This window comes from Oncorhynchus gorbuscha, linkage group LG21, assembly GCF_021184085.1.
Source record: "Oncorhynchus gorbuscha isolate QuinsamMale2020 ecotype Even-year linkage group LG21, OgorEven_v1.0, whole genome shotgun sequence".
NCBI classification, from domain to species: domain Eukaryota; kingdom Metazoa; phylum Chordata; class Actinopteri; order Salmoniformes; family Salmonidae; genus Oncorhynchus; species Oncorhynchus gorbuscha.
The window spans coordinates 60,245,063-60,272,831 of record NC_060193.1 but is presented as its reverse complement, the minus strand read 5'-3'; the positions used below and the strand labels follow the sequence as shown (position 1 = coordinate 60,272,831).

The following is a 27,769-nucleotide window of genomic DNA, read 5'->3' as shown; positions in this document are numbered from 1 at the left end:
TTTGGTTGAACATGCAGCTTTATTGAGAACAGACATGGAACATAGAACTTTTAGTTGTTGGAGTCAGAGATCCGTCTGAGGGATCCGATCCTGGGGCCCAGGCCACCCCAGTCGCTGGGTCTGCGATACTCGCCAGGCTTCAGGTAGTACTGTCTGCCCTTGTAGTTGGGCTGGTCGTACATGAGCCAATGGCCGTCCATCACGTTGCAGGAGTTGATGTCGGACATGCGGAAGCGGTCCTGGACATTGGGACAGTCGTCGTTCAGCTCCTGCATCTGGCCACTCATGTCGGGGCGATCGTACAGCCTCATCCTGTAGGAGCCGCGGTGCTACAGGACGATGAAATAGAGGTCATATTGGGTTTTTACATTACTACAAATTAGAGGTCAATTATTAACAAGACAATAAAGCAAAATAGGTGGGGCCGAAACGGAGCCTTGAGGAACATCAAGAAGTTTTCATTTGTGCTCTTCTATAAAACCACATTGCAATGTGAGATGGGGTCTAGTGATGAGCGTAGCCCTGTGTTTGAGGCATCTACACTGGGTTTACCATGGGGATCATGCGGCAGGACCTGATACAGTCGTTGATGCCAATCATGCGCTGGTTGTCATTGTACTCTCCCCTCCTCAGGAAGTACTGGTGGCCAGTGTAGTTGGGCCTCTCGTAGACCATGAACATGCCGTTCTCCACCTTGATGGAGTTGCAGCGGTTGAAGTAGGAGTGCAGGTCGGCACAGTCGCTCATGCACTCATGGTGCCGACCCTGGAAATTCCTGTCCTCATAGAAGATGATCTGCAAAGGGGAGTGTAAACATTTTAAAGCATAAAAAATGTATCTTCCATCTACTGAACTGATGTATTTTTTTCAATGTTGTGGTCATTATATGGGGGACAAAACGAAATGTTTGATGTTTTTTTCCAGTTATACTATAAAACTAGTCGTATGAATGCAGGTGGGTGCCTGACTTACCTTTCCCATTGTCATGGTTGCGTGAGGGGCAGATACACAGTCAATGGTCACTCTTTCTGTGCCTCTGTCCTTTTATAAAAAGCAGCTGTGTGATTGCGCAGCATAAAGTATTGTCATTTAAATCAATGATCTGGAGTTAGCACACAAATCTGTTTATGTATAGCCATGCCTTATTGTGTGGCGAGTTATTGTTGTTGGCCAGTTTTCACACGTTCATCACTATTGTCAGAAAACACTAGTGTATACTGGAGATCTGGTGCGTGGCTGGGCTTAGCATCAGCAAAACAACTCCACCAGACATTTAGCATATCATTGTAATTCACAAACACTGTCAATTTCAATTGTGTCCTTTTATGCACAATTATGCAAATGTAACAGCTTATAAAATGCCTTTCTGGGAATGAATCCGTGAGAATGAGCCACAGAATATGTTTCTTATTTCTAGATGTAGGCATGGACTCTGAAAACGCTGACGTTACTGTAATCCCTCACCCCACCCCCCTAAGTTTTAGATGCACTATTGTTAAGTGACTGTCCCACTGGATGTCATAAGGTGAATGCACCAAAAGTCGCTCTGGATGAGCGTCTGTAAATGACTTAAATGTAAATGTAAATGTAAATGATGTGATGAACTGTTGTTTGGCCCCATACATTCATTGTTCTGTTCTATACTTAAAGGTCTGTGTTTTGTGGGCGAACAAAATATCTGACTATATGAATATGCTTGTATGTAATCATATATCATGTTTACATACATAATGGACAACAATGTTGCCATGGTGTCATTAGCAAGGGAAAAAAGCAAGTAAACAACCGTGGTAATTCACTTTGAGAGGAAATACTTTTAAAAACATTTTCATACTGATCCGGATTTGAAAATAAACGTCAATGTGATACCGATGGTCAGTGAACGGTTACGTGATGAGTAACCTTGTCGGAGACCTGAAGACTTGCGTTCACTCCCCGAACTAAAGGCTTTAGCTCAGTGGGCTAATACAGTCTTTGTGGTGCGCAGGGGGACCCGGATTCGAATGCCAGTCAGTCACAGAGGCAGCATCATGTCAGTGTTGTGTAACAGCAGTAGCAGTAGCCAAGCATCTAGGAAAAACCATCAGGAACATCAGGATAACTGATGGTTCAAATCTACCCAAAGCTCGACACATGAGTTATCTGTGGTTAAGACGACAGTTGATGATAGTGTTGTTGTTGTTGTTAGAATGATGTATTATTGGACGTGATGTATTGGTATGTTGTATTGTTTTAGTGAGTATGTGTATTGTGACTGTGTAATTGTCCTTGGCTGTCCTGGGACTACGGGTGCACATGATCTTTTGGCTAACCCCGGCACATTTACATGGATGTTGCATTATTGTAATATTGATGTTGATTCATGTGCATTGTCCCCTATAAATGAATAATAAATCATGTATTATTTTATTTAACCAATTCATTAATTGTGTGAAAAAAGGCAATCAGGAGACCCTTTTTTTATTGAACTAGCCAAGCCAGTTAATAACAAATTCGTATTTACAATGACAGCTTAGGAACAGTAGGTTAACTGCCTTGTTCAGGGGAAGAACAACTGATTTTGAACTTGTCAGCTCAGGGATTTGATCCAGCAACCTTTCAGTTACTGGCCTAATGCTCTAACCACTAGGCTACCTGCAAACCCAGGAGTGATCAGGATTGGTTATGTCAAACAGATATTGTTGCAGGTTTTGCTTGTACAATATTTTTCTACTCAGAAATGCATATACACTGAACAAAAATATAAATGCTTCATGTAAAAGTGTTGGTCCCATGTTTCATGAGCTGAAATAAAAAATCCCAGAAATGTTTCTTATGCACAAAACTTTATTTCTCTCAAATTTTGTGCATCAATTTGTTTACATCTCTGTTAGTGAGCATTTCTCATTTGCCAAGAAAATCCAGGTGTGACATCAAGAAGCTGATTAAACAGCATGATAATTACACAGGTGCACCTTATGCTGGAGACAATCAAATGACACTTTAAAATGTGCAGTTTTGTCACACAACACAATGCCACAGATGCTGAGGAGTATTTATGTCTGTAATAAAGGACTTTTGTGTGGAAAAACTTATTCTGATTGGCTGGTCCTGGCTCCCAAGTGGGTGGGCCTGGCTGCCAAGTGGGTGGGCCTGGCTGCCAAGTGGGTGGGCCTGGCTGCCAAGTGGGTGGGCCTGGCTCCCAAGTGGGTGGGCCTGGCTGCCAAGTGGGTGGGCCTGGCTGCCAAGTGGGTGGGCCTGGCTGCCAAGTGGGTGGGCCTGGCTCCCAAGTGGGTGGGCCTGGCTCCCAAGTGGGTGGGCCTGGCTCCCAAGTGGGTGGGCCTATGCCCTCCTATGCACCCCAGCCCAATCATGTGAAATCCATAGATTAGGGCCTAATGAATTTATTTAAATTGAGTAATTTCCTTACATGAACTGTAACTTAGTAAAATTGTTGGATGTTGCGTTTATATTTTTGTTCAGTATACATAACTGTAACATAACTGATCTAACCAGACATAGAAAATATTAGATTTATTATAGAACAATCCTATTAGTAACAATGTGATTCACACCATAATTAAAACATTTTAACTTCTGACAGCACTTTAAGCTAGTTTGGATAGCACTTTAAGCTAGTTTGGATAGCACTTTAAGCTAGTTTTGATAGCACTTTAAGGTGGTCCTTAAACATGACTAATAAAAGTGTAATTTTATTGACAAAAAGCCACAGTGACAATGTAGGTCTGTCTATACACCCTGAAGTCCCTGGAATATTATTACTACGTTACTAACATTAATATCTGCTTCTCTATACTTTGACTGACAGGGCCTAGTAACCAATAGGATTTCTGTTATATTGCATAAGGTGGAAGCTTACACTAGCAGGTATGAAAAGATCTTCAGGATCTCTGTTTTGGGACCTTTCTCTGGTTGGGAACTTTGCCAACGTGGATTTAAGTGTCAACTGTGTGGCCCTTTGTGTCCCAGTGACTCTGTGTCAAAGAAGCATGTAGAGTGAGTGAGATAGAAACTTGATCCTGAACATGGTCTGCTTAATGTCATATGATTCAACATTTTAATGTTAAATGTGCAACATTTCAACTATATATTTACATCCTCTTATGTAGACCTGTTTGCAGTATATTCCATTCAATTTAGACCCACATGTACAACATGTGCCTCTTGCTCAATATATTGAGGTTTGTCCTCCATTTAAGCTAAAGGCACAAACACAGACCCCATACGTTTTTTTATTTGACCTTTATTTAACCAGGTAAGTCAGTTAAGAACAAATTCTTATTTTCAATGACGGCCTAAGAACAGTGGGTTAACTGCCTGTTCAGGGGCAGAATGACAGATTTGTACCTTGTCAGCTCGGAGGTTTGAACTTGCAACCTTCTGGTTACTAGTCCAACGCTCTAACCACTAGGCTACGCTGCCATCATCAATTAATATCAATCACTTAATCAGAAACAGTGAAATGGAAATATCAACAGCAAGCTTATTTAAACAATCGTTTTATTGACTGGTCAGAGTGGAGAGGACGTTGGGCCTAAAAGTCGGTGATCCTACGGAAGGAGCCTGTGGTGGCACAGGTGGCTCCCCATTCGCTGAACTTCCTGTACTCGCCGGGCTTCATAAAGTACTGGCGCCCCTTGTAGTTGGGATGCTCGTAGAGGGTCCAGTAGCCGTCCATGACGTTGGCGGAGTAGATGTCACGGCTACGGAAACGGTCCTGGACGGAGTCACAGTCCTCGCCGAACTCCATCATCTGTCCCTGGAAGTCTGGCCTCTCGTAGATTCTCATGCGGTAGGGACTGCCGCTGGCCTGCTCGGACAGAGAGGTACAGGAGAGGTAACACTGGCAAAACACAGGTCACTTGGGGGCATGGGGAATCACAGGAAACCAGTGACATGTTTCAGCGGGCCTTAGGTTAACACAGGAAACCAGTACATGTTTCAGCGGGCCTTAGGTTAACACAGGAAACCAGTACATGTTTCAGCGGGCCTTAGGTTAACACAGGAAACCAGTACATGTTTCAGCGGGCCTTAGGTTAACACTGGGAAGTCAAAATGCTAAAGTAGCCAAACATCACATTTGGTGTCAGAAGTGGGATATCACAATTGGGGAGGTCGCAGTGTGCTAACATAGGCCAGGGTCATGACAGTCACAAAGGTAGTTTAGGACATGTCCAGAATGTCTCAGAAATGTCTCTTGAAGGAACCCAAGATTATGGGCTTCCATCCATCCATCCATCCATCGACTCTCCTCCTCTAGGCGAGTCGTAGAGTCACTTTGACATGTACCTTCAGACCTTTACATGGTCTGGTTATCTCCCAACCATTCACAGACTCATGTGTTGTGCTTATAAAACTATGGGCTGGATACCCGGACACAGATGAGGCCAAGTCGTGGACAAAAATCAATGGAAAATCTCCACTGAAAGTGCTTTTTAGTCCAGGACTAGGCTTCATCTGTATTAAGGCAACCTGCCCTAAAACCACCAGTTGAGTGAACAAGTATACACTGATAAATCCCCACAATGCATTACTACAATACAGATTGAGCCATGAACAAACCACACATCATAACCCATTCTCTAACTTCCCGGCTACTCACATAAGAAAAGGTCCGGCAGGAGCGAATGGTGTCGCTGTAGCCCATCCAGCGCTGATATTCTGGGAACTCTCCCCTGGTCAGTACATACTGGTAGCCTGCATAGTTGGGCCTCTCGTACAGCACCCAGCAGCCGCTATCTACCTTGATGGAGTTGCAGCGGCTGAAATGGGGGTGAACATCGGGGCAGTCCGTGTCGCACTCATAGGAGCGACCCTGGAAGTTTTTATCCTCGTAGAAAGTGATCTACACAGCCAGGGTCGAAGGTCAGAGGGAAATGTTAACATCAGGTTTTTTTCTTTCATTCCTAATATAAAAACACATTTTCTATGATTTCTATAATGGCAAAATATACTGCCTTCTCTGGACCAACAATTAGGTACAAGTAAGTTTGTCTCCTGTTTATATGTCTCCTGTTATAGGCTACTACACTGTTGGAATTCTACAGCTTGTCTACCAGTAAAACAGAGATCAATGATCATTTTCATTACCAAACACTATAAAACTTACCTCTGGATTATTTTTCATGGCAGCACTATGACATTACTGTGTTGATCAATCAACCAGTTTCTTTCCAAATCAGCTTTAAAGTCCATAAAAACAAGCACAGACCCAGAGAGCTGTATACAGTAGTGCCAACTAGCTAGAGAAAAACTGGTCTGCCTTACCTTACTCATGTCTGGGCTGTTGTTAGAGCACTCTTCCTCAATGTAATATCCAGGACAGAGGGCCACGAGTCTCTTTTATAAAACTCAATCAAAGGTTGCCGGATCAGAGGTTTTGTTATTTTAATGAGCAGGGATTTGGTGGCATTGAGATGCTGCCAAGGCCTTGATCCTGTCCATACAGATAAAACCCCTGATTCATCAATGCAGATGTCCTAGCCCTGCACATTATTGACCCACGTGCCGTGGACCACGGCCCTCTTGATACTGTACGTCGACCAAAATACATTTTATTATCCAGTAATCCACAATAAAGGGACAAGTTTACTGTTTGGAATGCATCATCACAGTGCTACAGTATCTGCAGGCCCTCATTCATTCTCTTAAAGTCATCACAGTGCTACAGTATCTGCAGGCCCTCATTCATTCTCTTAAAGTCATCACAACATCTAGGCCCTCATTCATAGGACCATCATTCACACTCGGTAAGGACCATCACAACACTACGGTATAGGACCATCATTCATTCTCGGTAAAGACCATCACAACAGTATCGGCCCTCATTCAGGACCAGGTCCACAACACTACGGTATAGGACCATCATTCAACACTACAGTATAGGACCATCAACAACACTACTATGGTATAGGACCATCACAACACTACAGTATAGGACCATCACAACACTACAGTATAGGACCATCACAACACTACAGTATAGGACCATCACAACACTACAGTATCACAACACTAGGACCATCACAACACTACAGTATAGGACCATCACAACACTACAGTATAGGACCAGGAACCATCACAACACTACAGTATAGGATCCATCACAACACTACAGTATAGACCATCACAACACTAGGACCATCACAACACTACAGTATAGGTAGTATAGGACCATCACAACACTACAGTATAGGACCATCACAACACTACAGTATAGGACCATCACAACACTACAGTATAGGACCATCACAACACTACGGTATAGGACCATCACAACACTACAGTATAGGACCATCACAACACTACAGTATAGGACCATCACAACACTACAGTATAGGACCATCACAACACTACGGTATAGGACCATCACAACACTACAGTATAGGACCATCACAACACTACAGTATAGGACCATCACAACACTACAGTATAGGACCATCACAGTATAGGAACACTACCATCACAACACTACAGTATAGGTATAGGACCATCACAACACTACAGTATAGGACCATCACAACACTACAGTATAGGACCATCACAACACTACAGTATAGGACCATCACAACACTACAGTATAGGACCATCACAACACTACGGTATAGGACCATCACAACACTACAGTATAGGACCATCACAACACTACGGTATAGGACCATCACAACACTACAGACCATCACAACACTATGGTATAGGACCATATAGTATAGGACCATCACAACACTACGGTATAGGACCATCACAACACTACAGTATAGGACCATCACAACACTACAGTATAGGACCATCACAACACTACACCATACGGTATAGTATAGGACCATCACAACACTACAGTATAGGACCATCACAACACTACAGTATAGGACCATCACAACACTACAGTATAGGACCATCACAACACTACAGTATAGGACCATCACAACACTACAGTATAGGACCATCACAACACTACAGTATAGGACCATCACAACACTACAGTATAGGACCATCACAACACTACAGTATAGGACCATCACAACACTACAGTATAGGACCATCACAACACTACAGTATAGGACCATCACAACACTACAGTATAGGACCATCACAACACTACAGTATAGGACCATATAGGACCATCACAACACTACAGTATAGGACCATCACAACACTACAGTATAGGACCATCACAACACTACAGTATAGGACCATCACAACACTACGGTATAGGACCATCACAACACTACAGTATAGGACCATCACAACACTACGGTATAGGACCATATAGGACCATCACAACACTACAGTATAGGTATAGGACCATCACAACACTATGGTATAGGACCATCACAACACTACAGTATAGGACCATCACAACACTACAGTATAGGACCATCACAATAGGACTACGGTATAGGACCATCACAACACTACAGTATAGGACCATCACAACACTATGGTATAGGACCATCACAACACTACGGTATAGGACCATCACAACACTACGGTATAGGACCATCACAACACTACAGTATAGGACCATCACAACACTACGGTATAGGACCATCACAACACTACAGTATAGGACCATCACAACACTACAGTATAGGACCATCACAACACTACGGTATAGGGTATAGAACAATCTAGAACAATCTGGTACACACTCATTCTAGAAATAACATGGAGGCCTGTTAGAGAAGCTTCTCTATATGGAGTAGAATATAGAACATAGGATGGCGCAGACACTCTCAGATTCCGTCCAACCATGACGTTATTGTTTTAGGGTAGAACAGTATTATAAAAGAGTATAAACAGCTTGATCCTAACATATAATGCATTGTGAGGATAGAATGGACTATAGAACATGGAACATTGCCATTGAGAGAAAGCTAATGGAGAATCAGTGAATATTTACAAACAGGGTATCCTGTGGAAATGCCTAATCCTACAGTAGGCTACTGCAGCCACAAAAAGGCTTATGGGGCTTATGGTATTATTGGGGCAAGAGTGTCTGACATGGGAACAATATACTATGGGGGATAGGAGTTACTGTTATGGAACAACACATAATGTATACTATGGGGGATAGGAGTAACTGTTATGGATAAACACATAATATATACTATGGAGGATAGGAGTTACTGTTATGGAACAACACATAATGTATACTATGGGGGATAGGAGTAACTGTTATGGATAAACACATAATGTATACTATGGGGGATAGGAGTAACTGTTATGGAACAACACATAATGTATACTATGGGGGATAGGATAATGTTATACATAATGTATACTATGGGGGATAGGAGTAACTGTTATGGAACAACACATAATGTATACTATGGGGGATAGGAGTAACTGTTATGGAACATCCCATAATGATAATAATATAGCCTCTACTGCATCAGATACTGTCACAGGACTGGTGGTCAGCAGTGTGGCCTGTGAATTTAAAAAGACTCAAAAGTATTAATCAATCAAATGAAAGCAGACAATAAACAGAGACAACTACATTTGTTTTCTTACATATAAATACATTGAAGTAAAAATGACCCCCTCTTTTCCCTCACAATATTTATGTTGAGAACACTTTAATAGCTTTCCACAACTAAACAAATATTATTCTTATGTTCTATTTTCACTGATCCAAATAATGAATACACCCAGTTCTCCCACCCGTGTGGATCTGAGAGCTGGAATTAAATCAAGTATACATTGATGTCCTCTCTTATACACACAAACACCATTGCTGGTATAACCTGGTTTGTGTATAAGAGAGAATTTATGATTTATGAATTCGTCATATTCGGTTGCAAAACGTTTGGTCTGTTGCAAAACGTTTTGCAACGGAAACCGTTCACTCCAAACGGAAAACGTTTTGCAACGAAAACGAGAGTTTCTATTGGAGAAATTCAAGTAGGTCCCTCCCCGTTTTGTTCCGTTTGTTTCCAAGAGTAAACGATAAACTATATATACACGCACACACATTCACTACATTCGCTAACACACACACACAAAGACCGACACAACACAAACACACACTTTTACACTCATAATTTGCTGCTGGTGCTCTGTTCTTTATTCTATTCTTATTATCGATCCTGATGTCTAGTCACTTTACCCTGCCTTCGTGTACACATCTACCTCAGATACCTCGTGCCTCTTCATGTTGATCTGGTACTGGTACTCCCTGTGTATATACTGTAGTTCCATCTTGTGTATTTTATTTTATTCCTCTTGTACTACTTTATTTTTAAACTCTGTGTCGTTGGGAAGGTTTCGTAAGCAAGCATTCCATGGTAAAGTCTACACCAGTTGTATTCGGCCCATGTGACAAATACAATTATATTTGATATTATTTGATTTAAACGGTTTCTTTTTCTAAAACGTTTTTCCAACAGAAACCGACTAATGAATACACCCCTGAAGTTCAATCAAATCCGCAATATATATATGTGTTACTGTCAGAAGATCGGCTTCTTGCACCGCGAGCTGACACTTCCTCCAGCTTTGGCAACATCCGGATTCCAGTCGAGATGGTCATGGCGGAGGGTGCAGCTGTTATGAGGAGGAATCGACCAGGGACTAAAGAAAAGGTACCAGATTTTAGCAACATGGTTTAATTTTAGTGTGTTCAATGCTCATGTCTTGCATTTTTTTTTACTTGGGCACATTTTGTATCCTTTCCTAGACGGCCCGTTTGTCAGCTGCTAACGTTAGCTTACTTAACTTGTTAATGCTGCTAGTTAGCGAGGCTACATACAGCCAGCTGGCTCGCCAGTCAAAGTCAGGAGCTATAAGATATGGGTTGGTCACAGCTATCAAACGATGCCTGTTTGTATTGTCTGAAGTTATCTGAAAATAGAATATACAGGTAGCTATGTAGGAGCTAACTACCTCGCCCTTAATCATGACTCTCAGTGCCATTAGATTACACATAAATCACTGGATGAATGTGGGAGTTTTGGTAAGAGCCGCGACACTCAGTCTGAACATTAACACGGATAGTTTGCAGTACGATTTTGGAAACATAACGACCTTTCATATCGGCGAGAAATAATGTAAAAACAACAAACATGTTAAATTGATACACACCTTTAAAAAGTTAAAGTACCACATGAGCATATTTCCATTTTACAACGCTTGTTACGGTACCTGTGCTAATTGGCTATCTCTGCGTGTCAGAACAACTGTGTGTAAACTGAAGACAGGCCACAAACATGTTGTCACTGAAAAACACTGTTCACTGCAACTGTGTTAACAGGTTAAACCAGTGGAGGCTGGTGGGAGGAGCTATATGAGGACCTCATTGGAATGCCATGACAATGAGCCCTTCCTCCTATAGCTCCTCCCAACAGCCTTCACTGGTGTACAGTAAGCTGTATTTTGCATTTGTGAAATAATATGGACGTGACATGAACGTAGAGGGATTTATGGTTCTAGAACTTTACCACAATTGAGAATGGATTTAGATTGAGTAGTTGGCTTCCAGAGCCAATTCACCCTTTAAACAGAACATGTAAGGTCCTTGGACTATAAGGAGTAATGTTAGGCTCCTTTAGTCCAATATTGGGCTAGTAGCTACCTATTCATTTACCAGACAGAGATAAGCTAGCTGGCGAGGTCTTTTTGTCAGCTGAATCAGTGCAGTTAGTTCGCCCTGCTGAGTTTCTTGTGTATGCCCACAGGACTTCTACAACTGGCCCGATGAGTCGTTCGAGGAGATGGACAGCACACTGGCTGTGCAGCAGGTGGGAGTCAGACGTCTCTGTTTTAATGTTTGAAATATCTTACTGTTTTGAGTCATTTGCATATGATGACACCGTGGTTAATTGAAGAAGTCTAATCAGGCATTCTACTAGCTACGTAGCTAGTGCTGATCTGTGTGGGCAGTTCTCTGTAACATTCTCCAGTATGGATGAGCAGTTGCATATAGACAAAATATCAGAGAAACTTTAATCTTTCAAATGTAGACAACAATCAGACTGTTATTCTGCCATTTGAGTTGCTGAGGTAGAATGGCTTAGTCAGGTGATGTATTTAATGCAGTTCTGTTCTGCTTCTAAAGTCTGTGGTTCTTCTCAGTACATCCAACAGAATATCCGTACAGACTGCTCCAACATGGACAAGATCCTGGAGCCCCCAGAGGGTCAGGATGAGGGGGTCTGGAAGTACGAACACCTCAGGTTGTGGCTGCCGTTTACCACTTAGGAGAAAGTCATGTGGACATCCAAAATGTGTACTGGTGCTGAAAACGCATCCTCCTTTTAACATTTGGTCTTGTCTCGTGTCTTCCATTTTTAGGCAGTTCTGTTTGGAGCTGAACGGACTTGCTGTGAAACTACAGGTATGCCCTTACGATGGATCAGCAGGCCTGGGCAACTTCAGTCCTCGGGTCCTGATTGGTGTCACAGTTTTGCCCCAGTCCCAGCTAACACACCTGACTCTAATAATCACCTAATTGTGATCTTCAGTTTAGAATGACATTTGATTAATCAGCTGTGTTTGCTAGGGAAGGAGAAAAGGGGTGACACCAATCAGGCCCTGGAGGACTGGAGTTGCCCAGGCCTGTGACATAGCTCTTCAGGAAGATCATGTTGAACATCCATTCTTCTCACACTGTTTGTTGGAGTGGTAACGTCCAGTAAGTCTGTTACTAACATGTACTCTGTCTGTTCACAGGGAGAATGCCACCCAGACACATGCACCCAGATGACAGCAACAGAGCAGTGGATCTTCCTCTGTGCTGCACACAAGACTCCCAAAGAGGTAAGGTCCTCTCTGCCCACAGCATTTGTAGAGGCGGATCCCTCATCCAGTTCCTACCCTCTTTCCCTGGTATAAAAATATAATACTAATATAAACCAGTTAGACTTTTATCCAAAGCCACTTAGTCTTAGTGACTTGGTCATGCTTGCATACATTTTCTGTTTTGAAGTAAGAATTTTGTTGGACTGTATTCTCTACATATGACTTATAGACAAACTTGTGACTTGGGTGGCCCCAGTGGGAATCGAACCCATGACGCTTGGCGTTGCAAGCACCATGCTCTACCAACTGAGCCACACAGGACTACATATTACATTACATTTAAGTCATTTAGCAGACGCTCTTATCCAGAGCGACTTACAAATTGGTGCATTCACCTTATGACATCCAGTGGAACAGTCACTTTACAATAGTGCATCTAAATCTTAAAGGGGGGGGGTGAGAGGGACTACAAGATAGTTGTCCTCTGGCACCGAACATTCACCATGCCAGAACTAATAACACCATTATAGTCATTATTGTATCATGGCTGGTACTCAAGCCTGTTGTTGTTGTTTGCTGTCTCCTGCAGTGTCCAGCCATCGACTACACCAGACACACTCTGGACGGAGCCGCCTGCCTCCTCAACAGTAACAAGTACTTCCCTAGCAGGTAACAACTGTTTACCGTGTTCCTATGTCTCCTGTGACTTTCACTTTCTCATTAACCCCCAGCACCCTTCACACAGAAATTAAGCATTTTTAAAAATGTAACACCATTTTATCCAAATGATCATTCGCATTGTACTGATATATGCAGCTACCTACATTTGCTGTAAGCGTTGTAATAAAGTTGCTGTCTATAGATTGTGACCTGATTTGGTCTCTGTTCTATGGTAGAGTGAGCATTAAAGAGTCCTCAGTAGGGAAACTGGGTTCAGTTTGCCGGCGGATCTACAGGATATTCTCCCACGCTTACTTCCACCATCGTCAGATCTTTGACAAGTATGAGGTAAGCATTTTCTATGACTGTCTTTATTCCTATGAATTGTAATTACACATGTACATACTGTAAAGCACTAACCCAAAAGCCTAGCCCTAAGGCTGTACTTGCTGTAAAGCACTAACCCAAAAGCCTAGCCCTAAGGCTGTACATACTGTAAAGCACTAACCCAAAGCCTAGCCCTAAGGCTGTACATACTGTAAAGCACTAACCCAAAGCCTAGCCCTAAGGCAGTACATACTGTAAAGCACTAACCCAAAGCCTAGCCCTAAGGCAGTACATACTGTAAAGCACTAACCCAAAGCCTAGCCCTAAGGCAGTACATACTGTAAAGCACTAACCCAAAGCCTAGCCCTGAGGCAGTACATACTGTAAAGCACTAACCCAAAGCCTAGCCCTGAGGCAGTACATACTGTAAAGCACTAACCCAAAAGCCCTGAGGCTGTACATACTGTAAAGCACTAACCCAAAGCCCTGAGGCTGTACATACTGTAAAGCACTAACCCAAAGCCCTGAGGCTGTACATACTGTAAAGCACTAACCCAAAGCCCTGAGGCTGTACATACTGTAAAGCACTAACCCAAAGCCCTGAGGCTGTACATACTGTAAAGCACTAACCCAAAGCCCTGAGGCTGTACATACTGTAAAGCACTAACCCAAAGCCCTGAGGCTGTACATACTGTAAAGCACTAACCCAAAGCCCTGAGGCTGTACATACTGTAAAGCACTAACCCAAAGCCCTGAGGCTGGGATCCAATCTGATCCCGCGTTGTTGAACGTTCCTGCGGCTGCGGAGGTCACATCCACAGTTAAAGCTGAATATGTCGGCACAATGGGAAATGACCTTAACATTGTGCTACAATGCCTGATCAGATTGAATCCCGTCCTAACTCTTACCCCAACAGGTTTCACATAGATTCAGCTGTGATTGTGATGATACTTGTTGCATTGAACTTAATATAATTTGACTCTGGTGTATTGGTTACCAGTGACTTCAGCTTTTAACTAGCATTGGGTTTAGAAACGTTGTGATTTTATATAGGAAAACTCAGCGAATGCTCTTGCCCTCTCCAGAACGAGACGTTCCTGTGCCATCGGTTCACGCGCCGTGATGAAGTACAACCTGATGTCCAAGGACAACCTGATCGTACCCATCATGGAGGATGAGACGAACCCTAACGAAGCAGAGGGCGAGAGCGACGCCTGAGGACTGGGATCTGAAGAGGATCTGCTACACCCTGCCAAACTATTTCAAACACATGGCTGTCTCACACACCCACCCACAACCACACAATACACTAAAGTACACTAAAATCACCAGTTTTTAAGTAGAATATTTTCAATATTGTATGAACATCCTAATTTAGCTTGTATGTTTCAGAGAACAAGACAATGTTGTGGTTAAATGACTAACCAATATACACTGTGGCCAGTTAATTAGGTACACCCATCTAGTACCGGGTCAAACCCCGCTTTGCCACCAAAACAGCCTGTTGGAAACGTTCCACATGGATGTGGGTCCATGCAGACGGGATGGCATCACGCCGTAGCTACAGATTGGATGGCGGGAACATTGATGCTGCAAACAGCCCGGTCTACCTCATCCCAAAGATGCTCTCTCTATTGGGTTTGGTCAGCAACAATGTTCAGATACGTTCGATCGTTGCTAAATTGATATCAAGGGACCTAACGTGTGCCAGGAAAATGTTCCCCACACCAGTACACCACCGCCACCAGCCTGTACCGTTGACACCAGGTAGGATGGGTAAACACACTCATGCTGCTTACGCCAAAACCTGACTGTCATCAACATGAACCTGGAAACGGGATTCATCAGACCAGGCAAGGTTTTTCCACTCAATTGTCCAGTGTTGGTAATTGCGTTCCCACTAGTGCTTCTTGGTTTTAGCTGATAGGACTGGAACCCCGTGTGGTCGTCTGCTACAATAGCCCATCCGTGACAAGGATCGACGAGTAGTGCGTCCTGAAATGCCGTTCTGCACACCACTGTTGTACTGTGCCGTTAGTGGCCAGCCTGTTAGCCTGCCATTCTCCTTGGACCTCTCATCAACGAGCTGTTTTCACCCACAGAACTGCCGCTGACTGGATGATTTTTGTTTGTCGCACCATTCACAGTAAACTCTAGACACTCGTGCGTGAAAATCCCAGGAGGCCGGCTCTTTCAGAGATATTGGATCCGGTGCGCCTAGCAGACGATCACCACGCTCAAAGTCACTTAGGCCGCTAGTTTGACACATTCTAGCATTCAATCAAACAGTTACTGAATGGCTCGATGCCTGTCTGCCTGCTTTATAGAGCAAGCCACAGCCACGTGACTCACTGTAGGAGCGAATCATTTTGGTGAACAGGGTGGTGTACCTGATAAACTGTGACACCCTTTGCTAGTTACTTTATCATGTGCTTTCTGTTTGGTCCTTGGGCAGCGTTTACACAGGCAACCAAATTCTTATGGGCAAAATAATTGCTCTGGTTGGTCAAAAGACTAATTGGTGGCAAAAGATCATAATTGGGCTGTCTGTGTAAATGCAGCCTTTGTTGTGTTCTAGGTGTCAGGAACTCTGGTCTAATGTAGCGCTACAAGTTAATATAACAGGTGTTTAATAAACAGGCTACATTATACAGGTTGATATAACAGGTATTTAATAGTCCTGATATTTCTGACTACTGTATATAAAACCACGTCAGTCTTCCATCCTAGATTAAGGAAGTGGAAGGACATTATTAATTGCAGAGTATAACAAAAATGGTTTTTAGGGTTTTATTCCATTAATGGCTGAGGTTAAGATTAGGGGAGGGCAAGCTGATCCTAGATCGGCTGAGGTTAAGGTTAGGGGAGGGGAAGCTGATCCTAGATCGGCTGAGGTTAAGATTAGGGGAGGGGAAGCTGATCCTAGATCGGCTGAGATTAAGATTAGATCGGCTGAGAAAAGATTAGGGGGGAAGCTGATCCTAGATCGGCTGAGGTTAGATTAGGGGAGGGGAAGCTGATCCTAGATCGGCTGAGGTTAAGATTAGGGGAGGGGAAGCTGATCCTAGATCGGCTGAGGTTAAGATTAGGGGAGGGGAAGCTGATCCTAGATCGGCTGAGGTTAAGATTAGGGGAGGGGAAGCTGATCCTAGATATTGAGGTTAAGATTAGGGGAGGGGAAGCTGATCCTAGATCGGCTGAGGTTAAGATTAGGGGAGGGGAAGCTGATCCTAGATCGGCTGAGGTTAAGATTAGGGGAGGGGAAGCTGATCCTAGATCGGCTGAGGTTAAGATTAGGGGAGGGGAAGCTGATCCTAGATCGGCTGAGGTTAAGGTTAGGGGAGGGGAAGCTGATCCTAGATCGGCTGAGGTTAAGGTTAGGGGAGGGCAAGCTGATCTGTACCTAGGGGAAGCTTCAACCCAGAGCCAAGAAAAGGCAACATTGCCGCAGGATAGCCTGTTTACTGGGCCAGAGTTCCTACATCTTTGACATGGCACAAGGACTGCTTTCCTAATAACTGGTTTCTATACAAGGGGATGGGGGTGTTTTACGTTCATGTCATTTAGGGCAACAATCTCTCACTGTATTTATTTAAAATAAAGGAATTTGATGTTTTCATTATTGGTTAATATTAATGACAGCTACTCAGAAATGCCTTAGGTTTTCAAAGCACAATTATGTCTCATTCACTTTCTATATTCTTGTCAAATGATGAACTATTACTCAGGCAACACAACGATGTGTTTGACTGTGTTGCCATTTTGTCCCTGGTGGATATCCATTCACTGTTTCTTATTAAAATATCCGATATTTACAATCAAGTGCCATGTGTTCCTATTGTACATGTGAAGTGCCATGTGTTCCTATTGTACATGTGAAGTGCCATGTGTTCCTATTGTACATGTGAAGTGCCATGTGTTCCTATTGTACATGTGAAGTGCCATGTGTTCCTATTGTACATGTGAAGTGCCATGTGTTCCTATTGTACATGTGAAGTGCCATGTGTTCCTATTGTACATGTGAAGTGCCATGTGTTCCTATTGTACATGTGAAGTGCCATGTGTTCCTATTGTACATGTGAAGTGCCATGTGTTCCTATTGTACATGTGTGACCTGTAGTCTTCACATTTTCACAGCAGTGCAACGTTTTCAAACGGGCTTCCATTTCATCAGTAAGGGTTGTTTCTCTGGGCCCAATGACACACGGACGTATCCATCCTCAAGGGTTCAAACTTTATTCGTACCAACAAGACGACCCACTTCTGAACACAAGTCTTAAACATCCCCCCCAATATTCAGAAAGAACAAGGCACAATGTAATGTGCAGAAGAACATCAAAGTAAACATCCAAATGTTAGTGTTCAGAACTATATCCAAAACATACATGCACTGATGTTAAAACATCTTAACTGTAAGGTCAAGACAACTTCGCCTCATTTATAAAAAGGGTAGACAAACAGCATATCTTAACTCAAAAACAATATATTTTTTAAAAGACTGTACTTTGGAGCAAAGCATAGTTGATCTGCTCCTCAGATTGAGTAAAGGGATTACAGGAGGTAGAGGTGGAATATCCCCAAACTGAACTTCAAACGTCTAACATTGTAATAAATAGTTCAACATTTATGTATGTTTTAAAAAGCAAGACACATTGACTTGACAATGTGGTGCTATGACAATATGTAAAGAGTAAAACCTGTTTATTCAAATGGAACATTGAGAAATTACAGGCATGCTTGGAATACAACAAAATACTCTTCCTAAAATTGTCATTTCAAATCAAACTTTAATTCTGTTTTATTAGTAACTGACCAAATCAAATTGACCTAAACTGTTATTTTAATGATAAATTAACAGAACATGGGAGCACTTATTTAAGAAATGATTCTGTCATTTCTTTTCTTCTGGCATTGACTTTCACTATGATCAATTCTCAACAAGAAAACAAGTATGTTTCAGAGCAAAACGGCATAACTTTTCAATTATGAACCGTTGTGGAAAAAATCGATGTTTCTACCCTGATTATATATTTTTACAGGGAAGATAATGAAATGAAAGTGAATCGCAGTTCACACAAAACAAAACCAGACACCTCATAGTACATGCAATCCAGCTATTCAAATAATTATTCTAAAAAATAGGCCTCAATGAAATATGTGATGTCATAAATTCTTTAGTTAAACCTCAACTCTGACACCCATAGCTTATCAGTTATAGAATACAATACAATTTTAACAGAATACATGCATAACCAATGAGGGAGCAGACCAAGACAGGATGCAGGAGAAAAAGTAACCAAACCGTGTAGACCTGAGTGAACCCAGGGTGACTCATGACTGAACCCAGGGTGACTCATGACAGAACCCAGGGTGACTCATGACTGAACCCAGGGTGACTCATGACTGAACCCAGGGTGACTCATGACTGAACCCAGGGTGACTCATGACAGAACCCAGGGTGACTCATGACTGAACCCAGGGTGACTCATGACTGAACCCAGGGTGACTCATGACAACCCAGGGTGACTCATGACTAGGGTTTGACAGAACCCAGGGTGCAGGAAAGGGTGACTCAGCAGGGTGACTCATGAAAAGGGTGAGCTTGAACCCAGGGTGACTTGACTGAACCCTTCCAGAACCCAGGGTGACTCATGACTGAACCCAGGGTGACTCATGACTGAACCCAGGGTGACTCATGACTGAACCCAGGGTGACTCATGACTGAACCCAGGCTGATTGAAGTTGATGAAGATGAGGCGAATAATTTACAGGCAGGAAAGACCAGCTTGCCGTGTTGACCTTCCAATCTGAAATTTGACAAAGCCGACGAAAGACCATGTGAATCTGTTTGACTGATGTTCATTGTACTTTATTTGTGGTCCCAGTCCAGTGGACAGTTATTTTGATGTTACCCCTCATCTGGAGGGCACATTGTTTTTAGAGACTCACAATCACAGCAAAATCTATATGAAACAGCTCTTGAAAACATGAGATACATAAAAATGCTAAATGTATAAAATAATCTCCTGGTTATGTATTTAACTCTAGGGATCTATTTGCACTCCTCTGTGACAGCAGCCTAATTATTTTAAAATACATTTTCCAACATGTATTGCAGTCACATTATAAAGACAGTAATCTTGACTATTCTAATACCAAAGAGATAAAACATGCTCAATGGCAGATAGAGAGCTTTTATTTAGAACTAATATTGGCAGTAATCTTTGTTAAGACTTTTTTTTGCTTTGCGTTAAGAGCTAATTTGAAAAAGAAAACGTGTGATTGGCCAATAGGCCAATATAAAGCAGTATCAGGAAATAGCTCCCTTTTGCTTCTATACTCTGAACGATTACATGGCAAAAGTTTGACACAAATGCCAAAGGAGGAACATTCTTGTTACAAAAGATCGTTTAGCTTAACTTTAAGCTCAATCGTGCATTGGGTTATTTATGAAACAGTTCAACAGTACAATGCAGTACCAGGAGCTAGTTATCCCTCCCTGAGTCGTGGGAAAAACACCAGAGGAAGCTATGCACCTTTTCAGTCCAGAAGTGATAGAACGAGCACTTACATCATAGTGCTTACAGTACTTTTTAGTAGCTAAAATGATTCATATTCTCAATATTCTATTAAATTATAGTAAACAGATGAACATTCAGCGAGCACATAGTTGTCTGGACTGAATAATATGATGCGTGTGAAGGGTTGGAGGAGACAAGGTCATGGAGAGATTGAGAAGCGGGTGGAGAGATAGAGAAGTGGGTCTTTCTGCCTGAGGAGATGGGCGTTTCATTGGCTGAAAGGAAACATGGATATACTCTACTTGAGTGGTTCGGTGGCGGGCGGAGGGGAGGGGTCAGTGGTGATTTCTGGGCGGTACTCCTTGCGCAGGTGGGCGTAGTGCGGGTTGCGGCCGTACCTGGGCTTCAGGCTGACCGGCGAGGAGGGGTAACCTCGCCTCATGGCGTGGAACTTCTGTTCCTAGATGGGGAACGTAACAGACACAACACATGACAATCCTTCTCCAACAATCATTCATCACAACAGACCAATAGAGATGATTCTCTAGCATGCCTTATCATATGATGTCATAATAAGTTTATACTGGTATTATAACGGGTACCTTTCCTGGTTCTTGCTGTATCATCACAGGTGTCATCCCCCCTGGACTTTGTGGGTAGTATGATAACGTGTGATTGTAGGCTGGTTGCACCATGTGGTCGATGAACTGCTGCTATGGTAGAACAAGTAAGCACTGAGTACGGTTTTATACATCAACTGTCACCTAATGCTAACGCTATGAAGTAGCATATGGGAAATAGTACACTGACCGAGGGAACTACAAAATGGTTGTGTTCAGTAGGTCGTACTGTGGCAAAACATTTTGAAACAGTCAATACAAATGTGCCTTTCTTATTGGACCATGGTAGTTTTTTTTCTCAGTTTTGAGCGTAATGAACAGGACCCAGGTCAGGATGTTATCAACCTCTGGGATGGGGGCCTCTATGAGGGGCATGGCAGGCTGGACACAGCCCCGTCGCTGGGCTGCTCCATGGGCTGGTACAGGAGCTCAGAGGGCTGCATGTACAACACTGGGCTGGAGGGCACTGGAGACTGACACACACACAATTAGTTGACATTTAGGATCCACCTTGCCTCTGATAAAAACCCACTCACAAACATAGAGGTGAAGAGCACAGAAGCCCATCTCCTTCCCTTACCTGAGGAACGTTCCATTGCAGGTGACTAGGGTGACACTGTGTAGGGGCCTGAAGGACACAGAGTATAGGAAACAGATCAGTACCCAGGAGTACACCAGCTTTCTCCTGGGATAACACCTCAATACCATTACATCTGAACAGCTGACTGGGCTGTCATTGGCTGAGGTACCAGTATTTACAATGGATGTCTTATGATGCTGTACTGGTGACTACGGTTAGCCTGGTCCCAGATCTGTTTGTGCTGTCTTGCCAACTCCTATGGTCATGGACTACATTGCCTATAGAACACAAACAGATCTGGGATCAGGCTGGTCAGCTAAGCTGTAATGGTGGTGGTGAGACGATCCAGGACAGTCTGCTCTGACCTGGTAGTGATGGTAGGCTGGCTGCTGGTAGATGGGTGGAGGCTGGTGGGTCAGCATGACTGGAGAGCCAGGCACTGAGCGGGACTACAAGGACACAGACACACATGTAATGCGGGACACCAGCCATGTACGAAATAACATTTATATTTACGCCAAAAAAGCAAATGTACAATAACTTAAGATTTTATCAAATGCAATGAATTGTATAAAATGACTAAAACACTGTAGTATGTGGTGTCTGTTTCCTGGATGAAACATGATCAGTAGTCTCTCTATGATTCTCACATGTTGCTGTGTGTTCAAATCAAATCTTCATGTAGAATGCACATTTCATTCACCACCAGGGAAGATGTGGCCTGAGCACATGGCTGAGTGAAGGATAGGACTCACGGGCCAGTGGTAGGGGGCGGAGGGGCTCATCTCTGGGGTGTGGAAGTAAGCCACTCCGTTGTGGTAGGTGTAGGGGTACCCTGTAGGGGTGGTGAGGTACATGGTTCCACAGGGGGTGGGTATCATGGCAGGAGTATGGCTGGACACAGAGAAGCTGTTTGCTGAGTGGAGGAGGAAGGAGGCACAAGTCAACCTTCAAGGTTATGTACAAAGGCAAATGTTGTCGACACTCAATCCCAGGTGATGATTCAGAATTTTAAAGCCAACAAGTGCAAGAGCACATTAGTCCCCACCCACCACGATCAAGATAAGACCATATATGGTATGATTGTTCAAATGTTCAATGATGCATTACAAACGTGTTGAAAAAGTCATTTCCACCACTATGTAATGCTACTGCTTCAGCTGTCACTCATCTACAGCATGGGAAGACAACCCTGTTTCTGAGGTGCTGCAGGTACTGCAGGATTCTGTTCAATCTAGGCACCACACCTGACCAAATGAGCTAATTGATCAGTTCAGTGACTGCCTAAATTCAACACACCTGGTCTTCCAGGTCGGTTAAAGCACTTCTGGACCAGGGTGGCCTACCCCGGCTCTACGGGGCTCTGTTACTTACGGTGACCTCCCACTTGCTGCTTGCGCACGGCCTGGCCGATGTTGAGCCTCTTGTCCCGGAAGCACAGTCTGTCAGCCTGGGGATGTGGTGGTGGCAGAGGGACAGGGGGTATCCAGTACAGATTGAGACAGATCACTTTACACTGAACATAAACTACCTATGACCATGTCTTTACTGGTGATGGACTGAGCTAAACCTAATGTGTATTTGAGCTGCTGTCCTCTAGAAGGAGATATAAGGTTTGTATCGTATCGTCTCTATCCCATATCTGTAGTAGAGGTCGACCTCTAATCTGTACATATGTATATATGTATATTGGCTCTACACTCTTAGAAAAAAGGGTTCTTCGGCTATGCTCATAGGGGAACCGTTTTGGATTCCACGTGGAACCCTTTCCACAGAGGGTTCTACATGTAACCAAAAATAATTATACCTGGAACCAAAAAGGGTTCTCCTATGGGGACTGCCGAAGAACCCATTTGGAACCCTTTTGTCAAAGAATGTACTTTTAGTTACTCACATCATGAAGGATTCTCTCTGTATCCTCCTGGGTCTCAAAGGTGACAAAGCCATATCTGTGGGACGGACACAAACACAAGGCAATGATACAGTGTCCCTGGATTACATTTCCATTGTCATACTTTAGTTAATAAACATCATTGCAGGTGTCATCCAGTCTGCGGGGGCAGAACATCTACAGTTTAACTGAACTCACCCTTTTGACACCCCAGCACGGTCAATCACTATCTTCACCTCCTTCACTGCTCCATGCTGGGAGAAGAAGCGTCTCAGGTCGCTCTCATTGGTCTACACACAAAAATAACACACCATTTTCATGGTCCAGTAACATGCAGCAGCAAAAAGGTCAAGTTAGGTCTCAAACCCGAAACCAGGAGGCCCTATGAAAGTAAAGAAAGAGACAAAAGTCACCTTGAAATCAATGCCTCCCACAAAGATGCGGTTAGGGATGATGGTGCCAAAGCGGGGGGCATGGTGAGAGGGAGAGGTGTCGTTGCTGGGGTCATGAGACACTGGAGCAGGAGGAGGAGAGGGAGTGCTGGTCTGCGTGCAGATTGAGATTAGCTTGAAACAGAACAAGAGCATCACTGGATTGGCCATCCTCACCAATGCTGAGAAATTCTGATAATGTAGCAAAAATGATCTATTTTACAAAGCAATATCGTTTGATATCTTTAAGACAAAGGGTATGTCGTAAGCCTTTGATCTTTCAAAACAAACTGTCTCTACAACTGTATTCTTGGGGACAACTGCGGCTTGAAAAGAGGTTGTCTTTGTAGATGCACTTTTGTTTTGTCTAGAGCTGGGAATAACTAGCCAACCCTGAGTGACCTTTCGCTTTTTAAAGCCTATAATATGGACAATGCTAGGCTAAGGTTTAGGAGAGAGACCGTAGCTAGTTAGCTAGCTAAAAGCTAACAAGAGTCAGCCAAACACATTTTCGATCGGGATAAAACATGCAAGATCAATCACCATTTACCAATAAACGAGTTACAACATAATTTACTCTGGTTTGGAGTACATTATCTACATCAAGCGACATGTAACTGAACACAAATAACGCTAGTTAACATAACTTATCTAGCTAGCTATCTAAACTAAAGACCTTGCTAACTTTATGCACTGGAAGCTGACATTAGTGATAGCTAGACAATATCGTTAGCATTCAAGAGTGACATTTTAACTCGCTGGTTATATGACATTAATTTATATAATTGTAGTACCATTGTTACATGAATCACAATTAAATATCCCGACACACAAACACAACACTTATCTGTTTAGCTACTTCGCTAAACACACATATATATATCTAAAAAGCTAGCCAGCTAAGATTAATATGTTGTAAAAAAATATATTTTTACAACATATTCATCTTAGCAAGATGACAAGTAAAGTTATTACGCTGGTGAAAGGAAACTTACGGTTATTTCGTTCTCCATCGTAGACACGGTCAAGTAAAGTGGAAACAAAATAATTCAGCAAGACAATGTGAGCTCAGGTTAAAACACCTTGCAAAAGGAGGTGCACACAGCCAGACAGACACAGCCGAGCCTGAATCCTCAACACCAGTCTGTCTGTCTGTCTGCAGTATGAACGACGGGAACATCTCTGGCGTTGACCAGATTGGGCTCGTCCTAAACCACTCATATTCATAGGTGGCCTACACGGGTTACATTTCTATTGTTATAGTTGTATTTTAACCAGAGAAACATGTATCTATAGATTATTGTTAGTTTGTTTCCATGTGCCAACGGTAGGAAACTTTAGAGCAGTCTAGCAGGTTAGCTAGCTAGTTTAATTGGGTTTTATTTCCCGCTCTTCCAGGCGCTGCCGCCCTCAACTTGTCCAGGTGGCGCTTTCCCAGTCCACGATGACCACGTTGATGGCGGGAGAAAAGCCCTTTTTATGAACACAGTTTTTATTGAACAATTTCAGTTCATTCCTACATTAATTTACAATAAGTGTGCATGAATGAACATGGTAATTATCGTATTATTAACATTTTGGCACAAATAATCTACAAAGAAAACTATCGCCCGAGTCTGTATGGTTGGTACCGGGTTCTGTCTTGCCTGGTTGCCATTTTTTTTACGTTCAACTCCTTGTACTTCATATTCACATGACTTGGAGTACAAGGACTGGAATGTCAGCTAAACAGACTGGCAACCGACATTCTTTAGGTCCTTACATTACATAGGCCTATTGAAAGCATTGAATTGATTTTGTGTGCAAGCATCCAATATTGCTATTAGTGCCTAATATGTTGCAGGTGTTGTGCAGTAAGGTACAAGCGTATAGGTGCTATTATTGGTTGCTTTCCCCTGCTCAAACTCTGCATGCATAAACCAATGGTTGCCTTCCCTGCTCAAACTCTGCATGCATAAACCAACGGTTGCCTTCCCCTGCTCAAACGCTGCATGCATAAACCAACGGTTTCCTTCCCTGCTCAAACGCTGCATGCATAAACCAACGGTTGCCTTCCCTGCTCAAACGCTGCATGCATAAACCAACGGTTGCCTTCCCTGCTCAAACGCTGCATGCATAAACCAACGGTTGCCTTCCCTGCTCAAACGCTGCATGCATAAACCAACGGTTGCCTTCCCTGCTCAAACGCTGCATGCATAAACCAACGGTTGCCTTCCCTGTCATCAACTGTGCAGTTTTGCACCAAAATGGTAAAACATAAGATGTGGTTAGTTGATACATAAAATACCTATCCGGCGTTATAACATCTGGCTACGTGTCAGCGAGGTCAGAGCAGAGGAACACAACCTTGTTTTGTCCTGTTCCCTGGCCTATCAGAACGTCACACCTGTTCACGCTGCTGGTGCTCGGCTTACCTACCTGGGAGCATTGAGGTCCAGAGAGGCTGGAGGGTGAACCGTGCATTTCTCCACGGTCCTGGGAGAGACAGGGTTCAGTGCCATGAAAGAAAGAGACACTGTGAGAACTCTGTCGCCAGGCTTGTCTGTGCTGCACTTACCAGGACGGTATCGTTTAACCGTGAACTGTGGGCCATGAGCAGCGCCATCCACCCTCTCCTGCCCCATATCTCTCATTCAGGGTTGCTTTGCTTATTGCAGTCCCTCCTTTTACTTTATCCTTCTCTAGCCCAGACCAATGAAACAGTTATAGTATATACACTCTGTCTTGGCTAGACACGGAGTATACAAAACATTAGGAACACCTGCTGTTTCCATGACACAGGCCGACCAGGTGAATCCTGGTGAAAGCTATGATCCCTTGTTGATGTCACTTGTTTAATCCACTTCAATCAGTTTAGATGAAGGGGAGGAGACAGGTTAAAGAAAGATTTTTAAGCCTTGAGACAATTAAGACATGAATTGTGTATGTGTGCCATTCAGAGGGTGAATGGGCAAGACAAAATATTTAAGTGCCCTTGAACAGACTATAGTAATAAGTGCCAGGCGCACCAGTTTGTGTCAAGAGCTGCAACACTGCTGGGTTTTTCACGCTCAACAGTTTCCTGTCTGTATCAAGAATGGTCCACCTGCCAATGTGACACAATTGTGGGAAGCATTGGAGTCAACATGGGCCAGCATCCCTGGGGAACGCTTTTGACACCTTGCCCTGACACCTTGTCCATGCCCTGACAAATTGGGGCTGTTCTGAGTGCAAACTCAATTTTAGGAAGGTGTTCGTAATGTTTGGTAATACTCAGTGCATATCCTTCCTGGTTTGGTCAGTCTTATGGCCAGTATGCAATATACTGACTATATGTCTCCAGAATAATATAGGCCTGAATAAATATTTATGCAATATTCAAGTCACAAGAGGGCAATGTTTCCCTCTGAATTTGTGCTGGTTAGGCCAAAACATAGCCTGCCTGTCTACTACAACATGTCATGAACTGGGTTTGCTTGACATTTCTAATCCAGAGAATGGTAAAGCATGTTGTAGGTCTAGTATGTAATGAGATGTTTAGAGAACTTTTCATTTGATAACTGTGTTCTATCAGGCAATATGACTCATAACAGCTTCATCCACCACCAGGATAGGTTCAGGCCTATCGCTGGGAGGGTTAGGCCTATAGGATGTGTCTGTCTGACTCCTAGGCAGGGGGACAAAGTACCTGACAGACTCAGCTCCTAATGCAGATGAACATCTGGGGCAGTATTTCCCGAGCCTGACACACCTGATTTAAAGGTGTGATGATGAGTTGATTAGTGGAATCAGGCGTGTAGTACTAGGGCAAAAACATGGCCTCCTCAGCCTGACAGGGCTGTATGCGGAAAGGAGTCTCCATCAAATACAGTTGTATTTGTCACATGCTATGTAAACAACAGGTGTAGACTAATAATACAATATTTAACTTACGGGCCGTTCCGAACAATGCATAGAGAAAAATAATAGAAAAATAATAACGCAAGGAATAAATACACAATGAGTACCAATAACTTGG

The 27,769-nt window shown here is 43.2% G+C and overlaps 4 protein-coding genes and 1 non-coding gene across 6 annotated transcripts; 1 reads left to right on the top strand and 4 right to left on the bottom strand.

Moving 5' to 3' along the window:
• Nucleotides 1-1,109, bottom strand: LOC124008350 (gamma-crystallin M2-like). Its single transcript, XM_046319547.1, has 3 exons — nucleotides 973-1,109; nucleotides 553-795; nucleotides 1-329 (listed from the first exon to the last, which is right to left on the bottom strand). Exons 1-3 carry the CDS (start codon nucleotides 985-987, stop codon nucleotides 51-53), a joined length of 537 nt encoding a protein of 178 aa, XP_046175503.1. The 5' UTR covers nucleotides 988-1,109; the 3' UTR covers nucleotides 1-50.
• A 3,374-nt stretch (nucleotides 1,110-4,483) lies between these two features.
• LOC124008348 (gamma-crystallin M2-like) lies at nucleotides 4,484-6,372 on the bottom strand. Of its 2 annotated transcripts, none has more exons than XM_046319546.1 (3): nucleotides 6,268-6,372; nucleotides 5,603-5,845; nucleotides 4,484-4,810 (listed from the first exon to the last, which is right to left on the bottom strand). In XM_046319546.1, the coding sequence occupies exons 1-3, from the start codon at nucleotides 6,274-6,276 to the stop codon at nucleotides 4,535-4,537; spliced, it is 528 nt and encodes a 175-aa protein (XP_046175502.1). In that variant the 5' UTR covers nucleotides 6,277-6,372; the 3' UTR covers nucleotides 4,484-4,534. The 2 variants fall into 2 exon arrangements, with proteins under 2 accessions (XP_046175502.1, XP_046175501.1); XM_046319545.1 differs by lacking the exon at nucleotides 6,268-6,372 and adding an exon at nucleotides 6,110-6,142.
• A 4,060-nt stretch (nucleotides 6,373-10,432) lies between these two features.
• LOC124008226 (MOB-like protein phocein) lies at nucleotides 10,433-16,586 on the top strand. Its single transcript, XM_046319355.1, has 8 exons — nucleotides 10,433-10,586; nucleotides 11,679-11,741; nucleotides 12,076-12,176; nucleotides 12,295-12,337; nucleotides 12,673-12,759; nucleotides 13,331-13,410; nucleotides 13,638-13,749; nucleotides 14,815-16,586. The coding sequence occupies exons 1-8, from the start codon at nucleotides 10,527-10,529 to the stop codon at nucleotides 14,905-14,907; spliced, it is 639 nt and encodes a 212-aa protein (XP_046175311.1). The 5' UTR covers nucleotides 10,433-10,526; the 3' UTR covers nucleotides 14,908-16,586.
• trnaa-ugc lies at nucleotides 12,989-13,064 on the bottom strand. Its single transcript has one exon. It is a non-coding gene; the product is annotated as a tRNA-Ala (tRNA).
• Nucleotides 16,587-19,552: 2,966 nt separating the features above from the next.
• Nucleotides 19,553-26,226, bottom strand: LOC124007701 (protein boule-like). The gene is given in 12 exon segments (XM_046318393.1): nucleotides 19,553-20,710; nucleotides 20,853-20,963; nucleotides 21,216-21,277; nucleotides 21,280-21,343; nucleotides 21,451-21,498; nucleotides 21,816-21,899; nucleotides 22,206-22,366; nucleotides 22,825-22,900; nucleotides 23,345-23,399; nucleotides 23,540-23,631; nucleotides 23,755-23,886; nucleotides 24,768-26,226. Coding segments are annotated over 12 exon segments (1,065 nt in total). The 5' UTR covers nucleotides 24,786-26,226; the 3' UTR covers nucleotides 19,553-20,548.
• Nucleotides 26,227-27,769: the final 1,543 nt, after the last annotated feature.